At 38.8% G+C, this 18,879-nt stretch overlaps 1 protein-coding gene across 1 annotated transcript in view; it reads right to left on the bottom strand.

Annotated features, from left to right (window-relative positions):
- Nucleotides 1–18,879, bottom strand: part of LOC124544655 (cholesterol transporter ABCA5-like) — a 347,877-nt gene that overhangs the window by 13,000 nt on the left and 315,998 nt on the right. The window contains exons 29-31 of the mRNA XM_047123269.1: nucleotides 12,184–12,391; nucleotides 11,699–11,790; nucleotides 8,015–8,262 (exon numbers count right to left, since the gene is read on the bottom strand). Coding sequence (XP_046979225.1) covers nucleotides 8,015–8,262; nucleotides 11,699–11,790; nucleotides 12,184–12,391 — 548 coding nt within the window. The remainder of the gene's footprint in view (nucleotides 1–8,014; nucleotides 8,263–11,698; nucleotides 11,791–12,183; nucleotides 12,392–18,879) is intronic.

Here is an 18,879-nt window from a genome sequence, read left to right as displayed (position 1 = left end):
ATCTTGTTTCCTGTGTTGTTTTTCCTCCCTTCATTTTTTCATACTCCTTCTTCTTATTCTTGCTTCTTTTGTAGTTTCCAACACTGATTTTTCTGCTTCGAAGAATCTTCTTCGGTCAATGGCTATTAGAGCTCTATGCACTCCCATCAGTTTCACAATATTAAGCTTTGACACTGCACCATTATTGAAACATAGAACAGCATCTAGCACACCTATTTTTAAAATATTTAGTCCTATTAGAACTGTTTTTGGTATCTGTTCCTATATACAATTGTTGAAACTTTCATTTGGATTTCAAGTCCTACCATGTAAACATTTCTCTAATAATCTAGCCATAAGATCCCTATATATAACTTCCATTATAGTGAATGGCAAAGAATGTTTATGGTTGTAATTCTCATCTTGAGTTAAGAGTCACACCATGAATCATTGCCAGGTGGGCAGAGAGTGCATGGCATGGGTTGTTATCTGTGGAGGATTTATGAAAGAAGGTAGCCCATACTGCCTTTTTCATTCCCTCAAGGTCATTTTTATTTTGTCTCATCACTTGTCCTTAATACTGCAGCCTGTCTATTTCTTCACCTGTAAGCCAACCACATCCACTAATTTCTTTTGCTTCAAACTCCTCTTCAAGTTCCTCAGTCTTGTCCCTAACCTTTTGTGGACACGTCCAACACATTCCACTTTTTTCAATTTTTGTGTCAGCATAAGGTTTGGATTCATTAACTTCTTGGTACCCATTTGATTCTCCACCTCCTAGATAAGATGTATATATCACACCACATTTCTTCACTGACTTGTGAAATAACTTCACAACACCTTCAGATTCCATCACTCCACAATAACCACTAAAATTAATCAAACATTTATGATTTACTTGGCCATACATTCTACATCAATGACTTTACCGTTCTCCAAGAAGGTAGCTGTCACTAAATCATTTAGGTACCTATGGCCTCTTTGTTGTCAGGATGCATCCAGGGCTGCAGACATACATGTATTGCTGTCATTCATGTCTACACTTTCCTCGAACAGCATTTTTCATACTATCATTTGCTACTTCTTCTAAAGACTGTAGAATAATTTTATTGTACCCGTCAAACCTTTTAAGGGGTGGTAAGTCGATAAGAGCAAAGAAAATTTGTGCACTTCTGTGCCCTTTGCCTATACATCTCACAGCATAAGCATGTTTAATATTTGTGTTATACACTCTGTTTAGTTACATCACAAGAATAACCATATTCATTTAAATCACAAAAATTGCAAACAATTCTTAATTTTGATATTCAACCTCTTCTAGAACATATATCCTCAACTACCTTCAGACCGCTATTGCTACATTCCTTACACTGCAAAGCTTTATTTACCAGTTCAGATAGAGCATAGAGTTCAACAATAACAACCTGAATCAATAGTGTCTATTATCAGCATTAATACTGTCAAGCCCATTGTCCAAATACTTCACTTTTAGCTTTGAAGCACTTGGACGATTCAAATGTTGTATCACGTTGTATTTCAGTATTAGCAGAGTTAATCCATTTGGTGAACCGATTTCCAAAAAATTTACATTGTTTAACACCAAACCTCTTAATTCTTCGCATTGCTTTGAAGTGGAATAAGAAACTCACACACACAATTACTTCAATGTAAACAAAATACCTGCACCAAAACAACAGCAAATAATGACTAAACTCACTGTATAAACAAGAGATAAGCTACCGTAAAGCTTTTGCAGATTACCCAACTTAAGGGACTAAAAAGTCATAAAAATGAAACAAATGAGAGCAAAAGTTTATTTTTAACAGGGCTGAATGTGTGCCATGGGGATGTTGTGGTGTGTGCAGCCACTTTTACATTCCTCTAATTTTGGTACTTTCTGAGGCCCATTTTCCTGGAAGTAAACTTTTTCTCATTTAGAAAACTATAGAGAATTATTTACGACAAAAATTTAAAAAATCGATTTTTTTGACAGTTATTATGTACAAGTCCTCTCAAATTGAGTACAGGCCTGCTAATAAACCAGCTTATATCCTTTTTATCATTTATATAAAAGACATTGAGTTATAATATGGCAAATTGTAATCAGTGCATCATGCGGCTGTGTCCTACTTGAACAGGTGTTAAGCAGATTACATCACTTCTACAAGGCTGGAGTGAGGCATGCGACAGCCTTATAGTTCCTTTTATTGATCACAGCTTGTTATCCATCAATGGAATCACTCTTCCTCCACAAAGGCACATGACAGACTTTCTCAGCAATGACATCATGGCGTGTGCTGGGATAGGACAGCAGATTACATCCAGAATGGTACACGCCTCCTTGGCTGTGGTATCAACTAATTCATTCCCATGAAGCCCCATGTGCCATGTGTAATGGAGCTGATCAGTGCACCTATTTTTGTCACAGACTGGAGAATATGGAACTTCCTTTAAATTAATGAAACGATCCAATGGAATCAAAATCTTAACTTTGTATTTATTGTAATTCTGATAATATAAGTTAATCTTATATTTTTATAAACAGAAATTTTATAAATTTGACATTCAATTAGGATTTATTTTCAGGAAACATAATTATTTTTCATATCCAATTTAATTCAAATTTGTGATCATATTTGAAAATATGAATGTCATTTTATAATTTATTCTGAAAAATAATTTGACAGTAATTTTTACAAGAACTAATTGTGTATTAATATCTTTGAATGTAAAGTTTAGTACTTCATCATACTTTGTGAGAACACTTGGCTGAGACTGTTTGTATTATCTTTGTTCTTCTTTGAGTCAGTCATTACGAAGTTGTTGTCAAATCATATTTTCATAGCGACATGAATAAGTCACTGTCTGTTGAAGTAATGAGTTGATTGTAGCAGAATGGAGAGTAATTTATAACATTACATTGACATCTGGAATGAAGACACTAAAGGAAATTAGGAAGAAAATGCTGAATATTCAAACGTCATGCAGAGAACCCAATCGTACCACCTAGATATTGTTTCCTGTTAGTCATGTTTCCAATGAGCTATGTTATCAGCAAGGAGCTACAATAATCAAATGAGCAGATTATTTTAATTACTATATCAAACTTCCTTCTTGCTCATAATGGCTGCACTGTACTTGAGATGGTATTCCTAGTAAAGTGCATGGCAATAACTGATGATTTTTAGAAGGAATAGAGATTCAAATGGCTCTGAGCACTATGGGACTTAACATCTGAGGTCATCAGTCCCCTAGAACTTCTAATTAACCTAAAGACTTCACACACATTCATGCCCGAGGCAGGATTCGAACCTGGAATCGTAGCAGTCGTGCGGTTCCAGACTTAAGCGCCTAGAACCGTTCAGCCACCGCGGCCGGCAGGGAATAGAGGTTTATAATACCTGGTACTCAGCTGAATGATACCTCCTTTTGTTGTACTTGATACTGGAGAATGGCATCTTGTATGTTGTGGATGGTTTTATCTGCTGGATTGGTCTCCAGAACACTAAGTGAGTCAGAATTGATCAGAAATTTCAAACCATGATCCTGTTTCATCTGATCCAAAGTTTTATGAATCACAGAGTGTTCAGCATCAAATACAGTAAACACACTAGGCAGGCAGTTTCTGAAGAGACAGGTGGAAGAAATGGTAAACCAGCCAATAATGTCCTCCATTTGGATCCATCAGTATGGTGCTCACTTAAAATGCTAAAAATACATTCTCAAAACTACAGTCTGAAGTGAACAGTTTTCACACTGTGTCAAGTCTAAAATTATCCTAGGTTTCAGTAACAACCAGTGTTTTGCCATGCACCAATCCTTCCTCTTTATCATAGATATTCCTAGATCCTTTAAATGCTGCTTTGTCCATACACTGAACAGTTTCATCCCTGATGAACAGTTGCTGTACAGTCGTTCAGGGGTTCCATGGATGCTAATACTGTAGGGAATGGTACATTCTTTCTGCCATTCTGTCATACGTCTATGACTGTCTGGTGCCAGTTCTATACCACCTGCAGCACTCAAAAGCAACCAGTATGATCTTTTCCCTTGGTGGTTAATATTTTGTCTAAAGAGTTTACTACTAGTTTCACATTTTAAATCAAGTGGATGCACAAAATGCCTATGTTACTTCATGCTCAAAATAAATAAAACTGTATAGAGATGTGATCAGTTACTTGAGAAAGTTGCGAATTTGAGTCATGGCAGGAAGTTTTTGTGATTTGATTGGCTAAGTTGATGAGGTAATGATGAAGCTTAAGGATCTCATATCATAATTTATGTGTATTGTGAAACAAATGAAAAACGTGAATTTTTGCATTATCATTATCAGGTAATTTGTTTGTAAGTATATTTACATAAAATAATAATGCAGACAACGAAATAATCCTTGAGAACCTATCCTGCAAACAATTATATGTCTGTGTATATGAATTCGCTAATGTTTTATAATGATTTTGTCTTAACTTTTAACTACGTTTTATTGTCAAAGCAAGCTGACATGTATTGAATTTTCTGTCAGTGCTTGGCAGAACATGACATCAAAATTAAATTCAGTTGTTCCTTGTTACTAAGTAGTGAGATAGCTTGATTACATCGTTACAAAGAACACAAATTTCAAACCAAAGTTTGGTGTCAAACTCCAAAGGTCTTGTTGATAAAATTAAAGAAATAGAAGCCTCACCAACTTCTAAATTTGTTCACTTGACATCATAACTTTATTTACAAATATTCTCACTGATGAATGTGTAAAAACATAAATACACTCCTGGAAATTGAAATAAGAACACCGTGAATTCATTGTCCCAGGAAGGGGAAACTTTATTGACACATTCCTGGGGTCAGATACATCACATGATCACACTGACAGAACCACAGGCACATAGACACAGGCAACAGAGCATGCACAATGTCGGCACTAGTACAGTGTATATCCACCTTTCGCAGCAATGCAGGCTGCTATTCTCCCATGGAGACGATCGTAGAGATGCTGGATGTAGTCCTGTGGAACGGCTTGCCATGCCATTTCCACCTGGCGCCTCAGTTGGACCAGCGTTCGTGCTGGACGTGCAGACCGCGTGAGACGACGCTTCATCCAGTCCCAAACATGCTCAATGGGGGACAGATCCGGAGATCTTGCTGGCCAGGGTAGTTGACTTACACCTTCTAGAGCACGTTGGGTGGCACGGGATACATGCATTGTCCTGTTGGAACAGCAAGTTCCCTTGCCGGTCTAGGAATGGTAGAACGATGGGTTCGATGACGGTTTGGATGTACCGTGCACTATTCAGTGTCCCCTCGACGATCACCAGTGGTGTACGGCCAGTGTAGGAGATCGCTCCCCACACCATGATGCCGGGTGTTGGCCCTGTGTGCCTCGGTCGTATGCAATCCTGATTGTGGCGCTCACCTGCACGGCGCCAAACACGCATACAACCATCATTGGCACCAAGGCAGAAGCGACTCTCATCGCTGAAGATGACACGTCTCCATTCGTCCCTCCATTCACGCCTGTCGCGACACCACTGGAGGCGGGCTGCACGATGTTGGGGCGTGAGCGGAAGACGGCCTAACGGTGTGCGGGACCGTAGCCCAGCTTCATGGAGACGGTTGCGAATGGTCCTCGCCGATACCCCAGGAGCAACAGTGTCCCTAATTTGCTGGGAAGTGGCGGTGCGGTCCCCTACGGCACTGCGTAGGATCCTACGGTCTTGGCGTGCATCCGTGCGTCGCTGTGGTCCGGTCCCAGGTCGACGGGCACGTGCACCTTCCGCCGACCACTGGCGACAACATCGATGTACTGTGGAGACCTCACGCCCCACGTGTTGAGCAATTCGGCGGTACGTCCACCCGGCCTCCCGCATGCCCACTATACGCCCTCGCTCAAAGTCCGTCAACTGCACATACGGTTCACGTCCACGCTGTCGCGGCATGCTACCAGTGTTAAAGACTGCGACGGAGCTCCGTATGCCACGGCAAACTGGCTGACACTGACGGCGGCGGTGCACAAATGCTGCGCAGCTAGCGCCATTCGACGGCCAACACCGCGGTTCCTGGTGTGTCCGCTGTGCCGTGCGTGTGATCATTGCTTGTACAGCCCTCTCGCAGTGTCCGGAGCAAGTATGGTGGGTCTGACACACCGGTGTCAATGTGTTCTTTTTTCCATTTCCAGGAGTGTAGATCTTTTGCACAAATCTTAACTAATCTTGCAGGATTATGTTACATACTATGTGCTTCTCAAATATGTGTGAAATACATTTATTTCTAGTTTAAAAACATGTACTATAGATTCTGATGACCTAGTTATAGTTTTCTTCTCTTAATCCTATACGAAATGAAATTTTCATGGACAATTCTGAACATGTTTTTCTTACAAAATAAGTCACTGAGTTGCAAAAATTAAATACTGAGTCAAGTGTGTGGATAATGAGTTTATGGGCTGGTACCACTAGACAACTAGATACATAACAACAACTTTAGGATTCCCACCATGATAAGTCACATCACAATGGAGCTGGGAGGCTCTTCTTTAATTTTTTTATCTTCACAATAGGAGTCACACAACAACAGCTGCATTTTACAGTACCAAAAGCATCTCAACTTTTTTATTCAAGGGTAAAAACAAATTTCAATCTTTGTCAGAGAGTGACGTGAATAAAATCACGTGCAAGCACTGTAGAAAGTATAACTAAGTCAGCTAGGCAGACCTGTGGCAGTTAAGTTATCAGAACATGAAAGAAGCTGGGTACTAGGAAAGACAGATTCAACCGTTTGCTGAACATCTTTTGACAGAAATTGATGTATATGGTGTAGTTTGTGAAATTTTACATACTGTTAAGAAACAGAAAGATTGTCCCACTGGATATACTTGAAGATAATAAACATATGATACAGGATGCGAGCTTGATGTTAAATGACCAAAATAAATTTCCTTTCTTTTCTTCCCTCTGTTAACTTAAGTTCCAGTTATGCATATATTAGATTACAATTATAAGTTCAACTTGATTTTCCATCTGTTTTAAATGGAATGATATCCATACAAAAATCTCCTTTTTTTCGTTTTCAGTCGTAGGTTCTTCCTATGTGACATACAAATGTAATACTTCCTTGTGAACACTGTCAGAGAAATCACTTTTCGTATCTTCTATAGAAGTAATACCTATGCAACTCTCACATTTGGTATGCATTTGTGACATTTGGTTGTAATCTGATGATAGCTTAGGGAGTCAAAAGCCAGTTCAAGTCCAAATAAATAATATTTTACAGAACATTAGGAAATTGCTTCTCGCCGGCCGCGGTGGCCGTGCGGTTCTAAGCGCTCCAGTCCGGATCCGCGCTGCTGCTACGGTCGCAGGTTCGAATCCTGCCTCGGGCATGGGTGTGTGTGATGTCCTTAGGTTAGTTAGGTTTAAGTAGTTCTAAGTTCTAGGGGACTGATGACCACAGCAGTTGAGTCCCATAGTGCTCAGAGCCATTTGAACCATTTTTGAAATTGCTTCTTATTTAATATTACAATAGCATGTCTTAATATCATTCTAACATGATCTTCTGATTAATAAACAACTGTCCACATAACCACAAGAGCAAGTAGTGTATCTTCCAAGTTTAGATATTTTTAAAGTTTGTCTGCAAGAGTAATTTTCAAGCCATTTTCTTCAAATGACTGTTACAGCTGAATAGTGTTGTAGTGTGCTGCTCTATATCAAATGCTCCAAAATAAGAACAGGTGTTACAAGTAAAGTAATGCAGTGACCAGTTCTGAGTTAGACACATGGTCACTAATTAGTAGCAATTTTTATTGGGAGATATAATTATTGAAATTACAAATGCCACATGTGATGCATAAGTTTACTGCCTTTTGTGACTTAACTTCCAATTGCTAACGTTCAAAGAATATAATAATTTTTTGTAACACACACTATTTGAATACTTACATGATTTTGTATGGAATCTAAATTTCACTACAACACCATGTGATAGAAACTCTTTTAGATAAACGTCTACCATGTTCCTGAAGAAAGTGTCACTCTCTCACCTTTTTCAAGCTGTGTGAAGCACTCAGCAAGGGATGTGACGGCATGCTGTGGTACACTAAACACCAGCCTATCAGCAAAGCTTTCCTCCAGAGATGCATCAGGGAAAAGCCCATTGACAAATTCTCTGAGGTCGCTGTGCCTGTCTGAAGACGGTGTCGTCGGTGTGCGGTCCCCACCACGCAGCTTCATTTCTAGTGTGTACCCAGCACCATATAGGTTCTTAAGGTGTTGCGTTGAACCAATGCACCTTTAAATTACAATAATTTCATCAGTATTTTATTGGCATGTTAACTAAACTATCAATATACTGGAATGAAACTAGTTAAAACATGTCATAGAAGGAAATTTTAATAACCCCTCATGACATACAAATTGGTGATATAGACGTATCAAAGTGTAATGTCATACATGTCCAGCATGTGCATCTGTCTCAGGAATATGACCAACTTCTTAGGCCCATCACATGAGCTTTTGTAGTGAGCCAAATGTAAGGCTGCCCTGCAGTCAGTTGCTGTTATATATTTTCCCTCTTCCTATGGACTCTGAATGCCAGAACTCTTTACTGTGTGTATAGAGCTGAAAATATTGAACTTGTGGTCTCTACCATCACTAGCCTAGATAGGACTTTTATTATGAAGTACTTATATTGGACTATGTCGTGGTTGGAATTCTCTGGATCTCTTTCACATTAATTTCTATTCGTGGCTTAGATTAATACTTTGCCAAGAACTATTACTGTTTGTTTCATGGACTAACTGACAATTTAAGTTTTTGTTATATCAGTTATTTATGTTCAATAAACTTTTGTGGCCTGCTGTGAGTGTGAGTTACAATAGTAGCAATAAGCTGGTCACAGTTTTGATCCACTGAGTCCTATCTTGGAGTGCATGGCACAGAGCACATCTCATTGTAACAGTTATTAGGGTTTTTTCCCCAATTCCAGTCACACATGGAGAACAGGAAGAATGACTATTTAAATACCTCTGTGCATGCTGTAATTCATCTCATCTTTTGTTCACGATACCTGTGGGAGTTATCATTCAACTTTAAGTAGGCTTTCTTGGGATTCTACAAGTCTATCTTCAAGAATCTGCCAGTTTACTTCTTTCCACATTTCTGTGACACTCTCCCATGGGTCAAATAAACCTGTGACCACTCATGTTACCCTTCTCTGCATAAGTTCAGTATCACTTGTTAGTCCTATCTGGTATGGGTCCCATACACTTCAGCAATATTCTAGGATGGATTACACAAATGATTTGTACAATCTCCTTTGTAAATTGAGTGCATTTCCCTTGTATTCTACCAAAAAACCATTAAAAACATGCATGTGGTAGCAGCAAGGATTAAATTTTTACAATATTACAAGATTGATAATGTAAACCATACAGTTTGGACTGCAGAATTGCAGGAGTTGGGTCAAAAATGTACATATGTGAAAATTTAATTCACAATGATGTGATTCACTTCCCATGGATAAGGTGATCTGCACACAAGCTTTAAGACAGTTGGTTCCTTCCTTCCTGGCTGAAGGGCTACAAATCATATTTGCATTTGAAATATTGCAAGTGATGTAACAAACTTTTAAAGCAAACTTCATCTTACATGTGGCTCAGAGTTGTGAGGAGCACAGTGGGTTTCTGTTGCAGAGTCAAAAGTGGTAAACATATTGTGTGTAGTCATTCTAACTGGCCTCATTCTTTGCAATACTTGACTAGGGCATGGCCATCTGGTCTCATTCTCTGCAATCCTGGACTAGTATTAGGCACTTTTTGTGGCAATACACTTTGTTTCTCAGCTACCAAGACTGTTTTTCTTTGGATGCCAAATAGGAATGTCCACATTGTGAGGGTGAGTGATGTAACATTTTCAGCAGTGCTCAAGTGCTGGTGGCATAATAAATTTTAGTACATGTGGCAGAGCATGAGAATGGAGCCAACTACAACAGCCAAAATAAATTTGGAAGGACAGGTGGATGGGAAAAGACCGCAAGGAACACCTCGAACCTGATGGCTGGACTTGATTAAGGCTGATCTAGTGACCAAAGATGTTAACTGGAATACTCTCTTTCAAATTCTGAAGGTGGCAGGGGTAAAATACAGGGAGCGAAAGGCTATTTACAATTTGCACAGAAACCAGATGGCAGTTATAAGAGTCAAGGGGCATGAAAGGGAAGCAGTGGTTGGGAAAGGAGTGAGACAGGGTTGTAGCCTCTCCCCGATCTTATTCAATCTGTATATTGAGCAAGCAGTAAAGGAAACAAAAGAAAAATTCGGAGTAGGTATTAAAATTCATGGAGAAGAAGTAAAAACTTTGAGGTTTGCCGATGACATTGTAATTCTGTCAGAGACAGCAAAGGACTTGGAAGAGCAGTTGAACGGAATGGACAGTGTCTTGAAAGGAGGATATAAGATGAACATCAACAAAAGCAAAACGAGGATAATGGAATGTAGTCAAATTAAATCGGGTGATGCTGAGGGAATTAGATTAGGAAATGAGACACTTAAAGTAGTAAAGGAGTTTTGCTATTTAGGGAGTAAAATAACTCATGATGGTTGAAGTAGAGAGGATATAAAATGTAGACTGGCAATGGCAAGGAAATCGTTTCTGAAGAAGAGAAATTTGTTAACATCGAGTATAGATTTAAGTGTCAGGAAGTCGTTTCTGAAAGTATTTGTATGGAGTGTAGCCATGTATGGAAGTGAAACATGGACGATAACTAGTTTGGACAAGAAGAGAATAGAAGCTTTCGAAATGTGGTGCTACAGAAGAATGCTGAAGATAAGGTGGGTAGATCACGTAACTAATGAGGAGGTATTGAATAGGATTGGGGAGAATAGAAGTTTGTGGCACAACTTGACTAGAAGAAGGGATCGTTTGGTAGGACATGTTTTGAGGCATCAAGGGATCACAAATTTAGCATTGGAGGGCAGCGTGGAGGGTAAAAATCGTAGAGGGAGACCAAGAGATGAATACACTAAGCAGATTCAGAAGGATGTAGGCTGCAGTAGGTACTGGGAGATGAAGAAGATTGCACAGGATAGAGTAGCATGGAGAGCTGCATCAAACCAGTCTCAAGACTGAAGACAACAACAACAACAACAACAACAACAACAACAGTGACCAAAGGATGGACAGTGGATGATGTACTTCGTCAACAGGTGTATTTGGACAGGATGAAGTGGAAGAGGCTCATTACCAGCACCTGGGAAACTGGAACTGTTAAATGGCGATGATGATGATGATGATGATTATGATTATGATGATGACATGTGGCAGAGCAAAACATTCCACTGACTTTTCTTTTTGATACTGGTGCATTGGTCTCGGTGACTTCCATATCAATATTCTTCAGATATGTGCCTGTGCATCACTTTATATCTCCTGCATGTGGAAAGATGGCAATCTATTCTGTTTCATATTGTTACTGAATACAAACAAAGGCTGACATTAAAGGAAATCCACAGCACAAAGCCTTTTTTTACCACTTGACAACTGTTTTATAACCAAACTGATCTGTGTAAGCAGTTTTCTGTGTGTGTTTAAGAATGATCACAAATGTTTTCAGTCAGAGAATTATGACAGTCATTAAGAGGGACATAAAAAGTAATTCCCAACAACTTAAAATTTACATGGAATGATTCTTTACAAAAAATTAGAAAATGATATTTGCTTTCATTTACCTCAGTTCTCCTTTGACCATTATACCAACTCTTGAACAAAGAGCATCTGCCTCTTCCATGGAATGTGTTGTGAGGATTGCACCTCTGGTCCCCTGAGAACAGAAAATTTCTCAATTATCTAACATTCTCTAACACATAATCATTATTCTTAAAGTGGAGGCAAGTGCAACACAGTGAAATAGAAATTAAATTTATGTGCTCACTCTTCTAGTACTCTAGAAGAAAAGTTTGATATGGTGTTCAAGTTGTTAACCCTGAACTTTATAACATTCACTACATTTTCTAAATCAATTCCTCATCGCATCTATCCAGATTATAAATTTCCTTTGAGGAAGGAAAGTGTCAGTACTGAACTGAAATGGAATACAATGCCATCTATTTGATGCGCATAATATTGTTTATCACACCTAGCATCCATCATTCAAACTATTCTACATTCACACCTAAATAACACATGATTATGTAGCAAAAATATCTGCACTGACCTGAAAACTAGCAAGGATTGTATCCCAGAGAAATCTCTTTGAGCGAGGGTCCATACCGGTACTCGGCTCATCCATCAATACAACACAAGGACCACCCACCATTGCCATTGCAAAGCTAAGCTTGCGGCGCGTTCCACCTGAACAGTGTTGACTTTGCTTATTAGCATGTTCATGGATCTGCAGACCCATCAGGTACATGTCCACCACCCTGAAAATAGCAGTTATAGCTGAGCACAATTAATTGTTTCATCAGGTATTCAGCAGGCAACTTGTTACACACAATGTCCTTTTGATTCATAGTCTGGAAGGAGAATTTCAACACAAGTTTCTTCTGCTGACTTTTAAAACATTTAAAGAACTCTCTGTATTTCAGACACAGTGATGAAGACCACCATTGGGATGCTTACAGATATTTATTGATTTAAGTATTTCATGCCCTATTAAGAGAGTAGTTATTACGAACAGAAGAGAGAGGATCAGCTGTGACAACACACATAGAAGGAAGCAGAAACTAACTGAAGACTTTTGAGAAAATCCACAGAAGCCTCACAACAAAATTGGCAACGAAACTGCAGATTAGAATTACCTGATGATATTTCAACTACATGTACATTTTGTCAGGGAACACTTTGTTCTGATAACCTACAGGACTTTTTTTTATAGAAGTAACAGTAATTTTTGACTGCATTGTGGGAGTAAATTATGAAAGCACTTATTGAAATATAGTAAAAGAAGTAATGTAGGGGAAAAAAGAATAGATCTGTTTAAAACAAGAATAGCGGAAAGTATTCGAAAGAATAGCTTTTTGTTTTTCAATGGGAATGGAATTATATGCTGTAGGTAATGTGTGTAAAAGAATAATGTAGTGTGGAATGTTTGTTCATAATGACTATTCTATTAGTGAAATTGTAAACTGTATGACTTCTGTTTAAGATTAGGTATGAGAAACTTTTGTCAGGGAAATATGTATGACTAGAAGCAAAACAGTTTATTATACAGATAAAACAGCAAATTACTGTAAGAGACAGCTGGAAATGTTAAAGATTTTTTAATTTTGAAAGTGAGATGATAATGTCTTGTTTCAGATTTATGGAACCATTTTTGTAAAAATGCAAATAACAGACTGGCTGTACCTTATTTTTGTGATTAAAAAGAAAAAGTGAACTAAAATTTTATGCAGATTTCTACATTAGTTTTACACAAGTATGAATTTTTTTTAAAAAGGAGGAAAGAAAATTGTAGTAGTTGAGATTGTTTTTCTGGCAGATTACTTAGTTGTGGTATATATTTGGCTGCATGCAGCAATTTCCAGTTGTTCTGATCCAACTGCACTTATGTGATTGGATGTATAGCAATGAACTGTCATTCCAGTTTGACTAAATCTACTGTAGAGTATTGATGAGGATTAGGTCTACAGTTTTGGCATGATTATTGAATGCAAACATTCCAAATTTGGCTGTTAAAAACTTTTATTTATTCTGGTTGCAGTTTTGACATATTGTCAAGCATTCTGGGATGTTTAAACTCACTCTACAACATTTCTTGGGGAAATGCATGATACACACTTTGTTGCCTTACAATATATTTATTCACAAAATATATTGTAAGACAGAAAAGTGTGGACCGTGCACTTCTCCAAGTGTATCGACACTGTTGACAGTCACCTGAAAAAATTTTCGATCTGCAACAATAAGTCATGTCACACTGCAACATAGTTCCCAGCAGTCTGAATTCAAATACAATATGGAGGTATAAGTCTTCCCACTGTTTGCCACATCATGGGAGCACTTATCATTTAGTTACTACAATAATAAGAAGTAAAATACTCATGTAGACAATGTGGTGGATGGATCACAGTGGTGGTAAAATGACAAAGATGTAAACATATAAAGAGGGTGTGCTTGAGAATATAATGATATTAGTGTGTAGAGTCAATATCATACAGTTTGCAGAATTTATACAAACAAAGGACAATTGCAACAGATGAATACATGAATATAAAAGTAATAATCAAATAAAATCAAGGATTTAAAACTCAGGTAAGTAATATCCACATACATAAGTACACATAAATCTAATTGTGAAATTTTAACTGACACACCATTTAGTAAAACTGAACTGACTTGCCCAGCCACACGAAACATTGTAAATCATGAGTGGAACAGGATCAAGAGTCCTACATAAAGTTAAAGATAAAGCATGTGCATACAGACACGCGTGAGGTGTCATTCCTTGCATCTTATGTGCTAGTGTAAACATTCTCATTTAAAGTAACACAATTTATGTAGGAATAGAGAAGACAACTCTCCGAAAGGCAGAATTGCTGCATTGTTGATAGGTACACAAACAGAAGATACAGAGCTTTGCTAGCTTTCCGAATGCACTTCCTTTTTCAAGTACACAAACTTGAAGGAAGAGCATTCTGAAAGCTAGCAAAGCTCTGTACCATCTGTTTGTGTACCTATTAATGACGTAGCACTTGTGCCTTTCAGCGAGTTGTCTCTTTTATTACTAAATAATTTGTAATTCTCAACCAGAGCTTTGTATACAAAGTAAGTGATAGATAGACATATAAGTATATGCGCATCTAATCACAACTGAAATATTTCATATTAAAAATGAGGTAACTACCTAGTCACAGTAAATAATGCCAACAGAATACAAGGATAAAAAGAGGGTAAAAAATCAAACAATGGAAACTCCACATTGGAATGTCAACAATACAAGGAAAAGGATAGATTGCATTCCGGTCCAATCAGCCGGAAATGTCTGTCATGTGCATGAGGCAGAGCCCCCCCAATAATGAGTTAAAACAAATAATTATTATGGTAGTAAGCAAGTTAACTGAAAATGAGTGGTGTGAATCATGATAGTGTTATGGTGCCGTGGGCACACTTAGAACTTGTACTGGTGCGCGAACCTTCGGGTAAAGTCTGGTGCCAGCTGGACAGCACTGCGACCATGGTGCATCAGAAGGACTGGAGCAGAAGCGCCTGGAACCCTCTGCCTTGTGTCACCTTGACACTTTGAGATATTACGACGTTGTGAATGTATAAAGCCCACCCTGCTGCCGCAGTCATTCAGTGTGGATAGTTTTGTTCAGTGCATGTCGCAGACATGTTTAGTGTTCTGACTTTAGTGTCTAATGGACTATTTTATACGACTATATTTTATTTGTTTACTTTAGTCTCTTAGTGTATTGTGAATTAAGTTTGCAATGGATAAATTTGTTACCAAAAAGGTCCGCTTGGAAGTTGATAATACTGCAAGTCAACCTCCAACAATTATTGTGTCATCAATTGCTTCATCGTCTTCAGGCGAGAACCGTTCACAGCCGAAACCTCGGCAATCCAGTAAGGGAAGATCATTTCAGAAGTCTTGGTTGATCAAATATACATGGCTAGAATATGAAGCGTCTACCGAAAAAGTTTTTTGCAAAACCTGCAAAGAGGGATATGCTAAAAATCTATTAAAATTTTCTTTTTTTTTCTAAAAAAAAAAAAAAAATCATGAAAATATGTTTATGCATAAAGAAGGTGGGTGTGCTGGAACTAAATTCTATCACTAACTGAAATGTGGCCTCCCAATTGAATGAACAGTTAGATAGTTATATGAAGAAAGCCATTTAGTTCTTGAGACAATTTTTACTACCATGCAATTTCTATGCCGACAAGGACTAGTTATAGGAGTGCATGAAGACGTAAACTCAAATTTTTTTCTATTGTTGGAACTCCAAAAGAATGACATAACTGAGTTTAAAGATTGGTTAGGGCGTTAGGGGTGTAAGTGGATGTCCCACGATATTGAAAAAAATGGTTCAAATGGCTCTGAGCACTATGGGACTTAACATCTATGGTCATCAGTCCCCTAGAACTTAGAACTACTTAAACCTAACAAACCTAAGGACATCACACAACACCCAGTCATGACGAGGCAGAGAAAATCCCTGACCCCGTCACGATATTCAAAATGAGACCACTGGTCTACTAGGAAAGTCTGCATTGGCTTTACTCAAGAAGACTGAACATTTTTCTATTATGGTTGATGAAGCAAGTGATCCTTCAATTCAAAAACAGGTGTCGTACTGTTGATGATTCCTTAATCATCAACGAAGACTTTATTGGCTTATACAAGACCCCCAATACTGAATCATAAACTCTGTTCAGTATTTTAAAAGACGCTTTTGTTCATCTTGATTTGTCAATGGATAACTTAAGAGCACAGTGCTATAATGGTGCCTTGAATATGAGAGGTATGCTCAAAGGACTAAAACAGAAGTTAGTTTTGGATATACAACCACAAGCACATTATGTGCACTGCAATGCTCATAGTTTAGACTTCACAGTTGTAGACAGTCTCCGCCATCTTATGTCTATGAGGGATATTATGGGTTTAGCCAAGGCCTTAATAAACACTGTAAGGAGGAGGAGGAGGAGGAGATTAGTGTTTAACGTCCCGTCGACAACGAGGTCATTAGAGACGGAGCGCAAGCTCTGATTAGGGAAGGATACAGAAGGAAATCGGCCGTGCCCTTTCAAAGGAACCATCCCGGCACTTGCCTGAAACGATTTAGGGAAATCACGGAAAACCTAAATCAGGATGGCCGGAGACAGGATTGAACCGTCGGCCTCCTGAATGCGAGTCCAGTGTGCCAACCACTGCTCCACCTCGCTTGGTAAACACTGTAAGGGAATTCAACAAAAGGATGGGACTTTTCAGAAGCATACACTGTGAGAGCGCCAACGACCAAGCTCGACTAGGACCCCTTTGCCCGACTTGATGGACTAAGCGAGCTTCTAGTATCTTGTTGTTGTTGTTGTTGTTGTTGTTGTCTTCAGTCCAGAGACTGGTTTGATGCAGCTCTCCGTGCTATTCTATCCTGTGCAAGCTTCTTCATTTCCAAGTAACTACTGCACCCTACATCCTTCTGAATCTGCTTAGTGTATTCATCTCTTGGTCTCCCTCTACGATTTTTACCCTCCACGCTGCCCTCCAATACTAAATTGGTGATCCCTTGATGCCTTAGAACATGACCTACCAACCGATCCCTTCTTCTAGATAAGTTGTGCCACAAGTTCCTCTTCTCCTCAATTCTATTCAGTACCTCATCATTAGTTGCATGATCCACCTACCTAATCTTCAACATTCTTTAGTAGCATCACATTTCAAAAGCTTCTAGTCTCTTCTCATCTTTATTGCCCACGTTTCACATCCATATATGGTGACACTCCATACAAATACTTTGAGAAAAGTACACTGACACTTAAATCTATAATCGATGTTAACAAATTTCTATTCTTCAGAAACCTTTTCTTGCCATTGCCAGTCTACATTTTATATCCTCTCTACTTCTACAATCATCAGTTATTTTGCTCCTCAAATAGCAGAACTCGTCTACAACTTTAAGTGTCTCTAATTCACTCAGCATCACCAGATTTAGTTAGACTACATTGCATTAGCCTCGTTTTGCTTTTGTTGATGTTCATCTTATAGCCTCCTTTCAAGACACTGTCCATTCTGTTGAACTCCTTTGCTGTCTCTGACAGAATTACAATGTCATCGGTAAACCTCAAAGTTTTCATTTCTTCTGCATGGATTTAAAATCCTACTCCAAATTTCTCTTTTGTTTCCTTCACCGTTTGCTCAATGTATAGATTGAATAATATCGGGGATAGGCTACAACTCTGTCTCACTCCTTTCTTAACCACTGCTTTCCTTGTGTGCCCCTTGGCTCTTATAACTGCCATCTGGTTTCAGTACAAATTGTAAATAGTCTTTCACTCCCCGTATTTGACCCATGCCACCTTCAGAATTTGAAAGAGAGTATTCCAGTTAACACTGTCAAAAGCTTTCTCTAAGTCCACAAATATTAGAAACATAGTTTTTGCTTCCTTAATCTATCTTCTTAGACAAGTTGTAGGGTCAATATTGCCTCACGTGTCCCAATATTTCTATGGAATCCATCTGATCTTCCCAAGATCGTCTTCTACCAGTTTTTCCATTCGTCTGTAAAGAATTCATGTCAGTTTTTTGCAGCCATGACTTATAAAACTGATAGTTCAGTAATTTTTTTCTCCTGGTAATGATGTCCTCCTGAGTAGTCCCCACCCGGTGGTCCGAATGGGGGACTATTTTATCTCCGGAATATTTTTCCCAGGAGGTCACCATCATCGTTTAACGATACAGTAAAGCTGCATGCTCTTGGGAAAATTTACGGCTGTAGTTTCCCCTCGTTTCCAGCCATTCGCAGTACCAGCCAGCAAGGCCATTTTGGTTAATGTTACAAGGCCAGATCAGTCAGTCATCCAGACTGTTGCCCCAGCAACTGCTGAAAAGGTTGCTGCTGTCTGGCCTCTCAACAGACACCCCTCCATTGTGGTTGCACCTACAGTATGGCTATTTGTATCGCTGAGGCACATAATACTCACACCCCCCCCCCCCCCCCCCCCACCCCCCACCACCAAAAACTTTGAAGAAATTCTAGAGTTTTTTGATCCATTTTCTGCAGAGGACAAAACAGAGCATGTTACAAATGTGCAGGCTACCCTGAGTCAGTGTTAGAATCCAAGACATTTCTTTTTATGTCTTTATTGCCATGCAATGAACCCAGTAGAGGATGTCAATGAAAAAATTCAACGCCCTCATCTAATTGTTGCTGATCCGAAAAAAGTAAATGAGGGCTCGATTTGTATATTT

Source organism: Schistocerca americana, chromosome 8 (genome assembly GCF_021461395.2).
Source record: "Schistocerca americana isolate TAMUIC-IGC-003095 chromosome 8, iqSchAmer2.1, whole genome shotgun sequence".
Lineage (NCBI taxonomy): Eukaryota > Metazoa > Arthropoda > Insecta > Orthoptera > Acrididae > Schistocerca > Schistocerca americana.
Note: the sequence above shows the minus strand (reverse complement) of the source record. Positions and strands in the feature narration are given on the sequence as shown.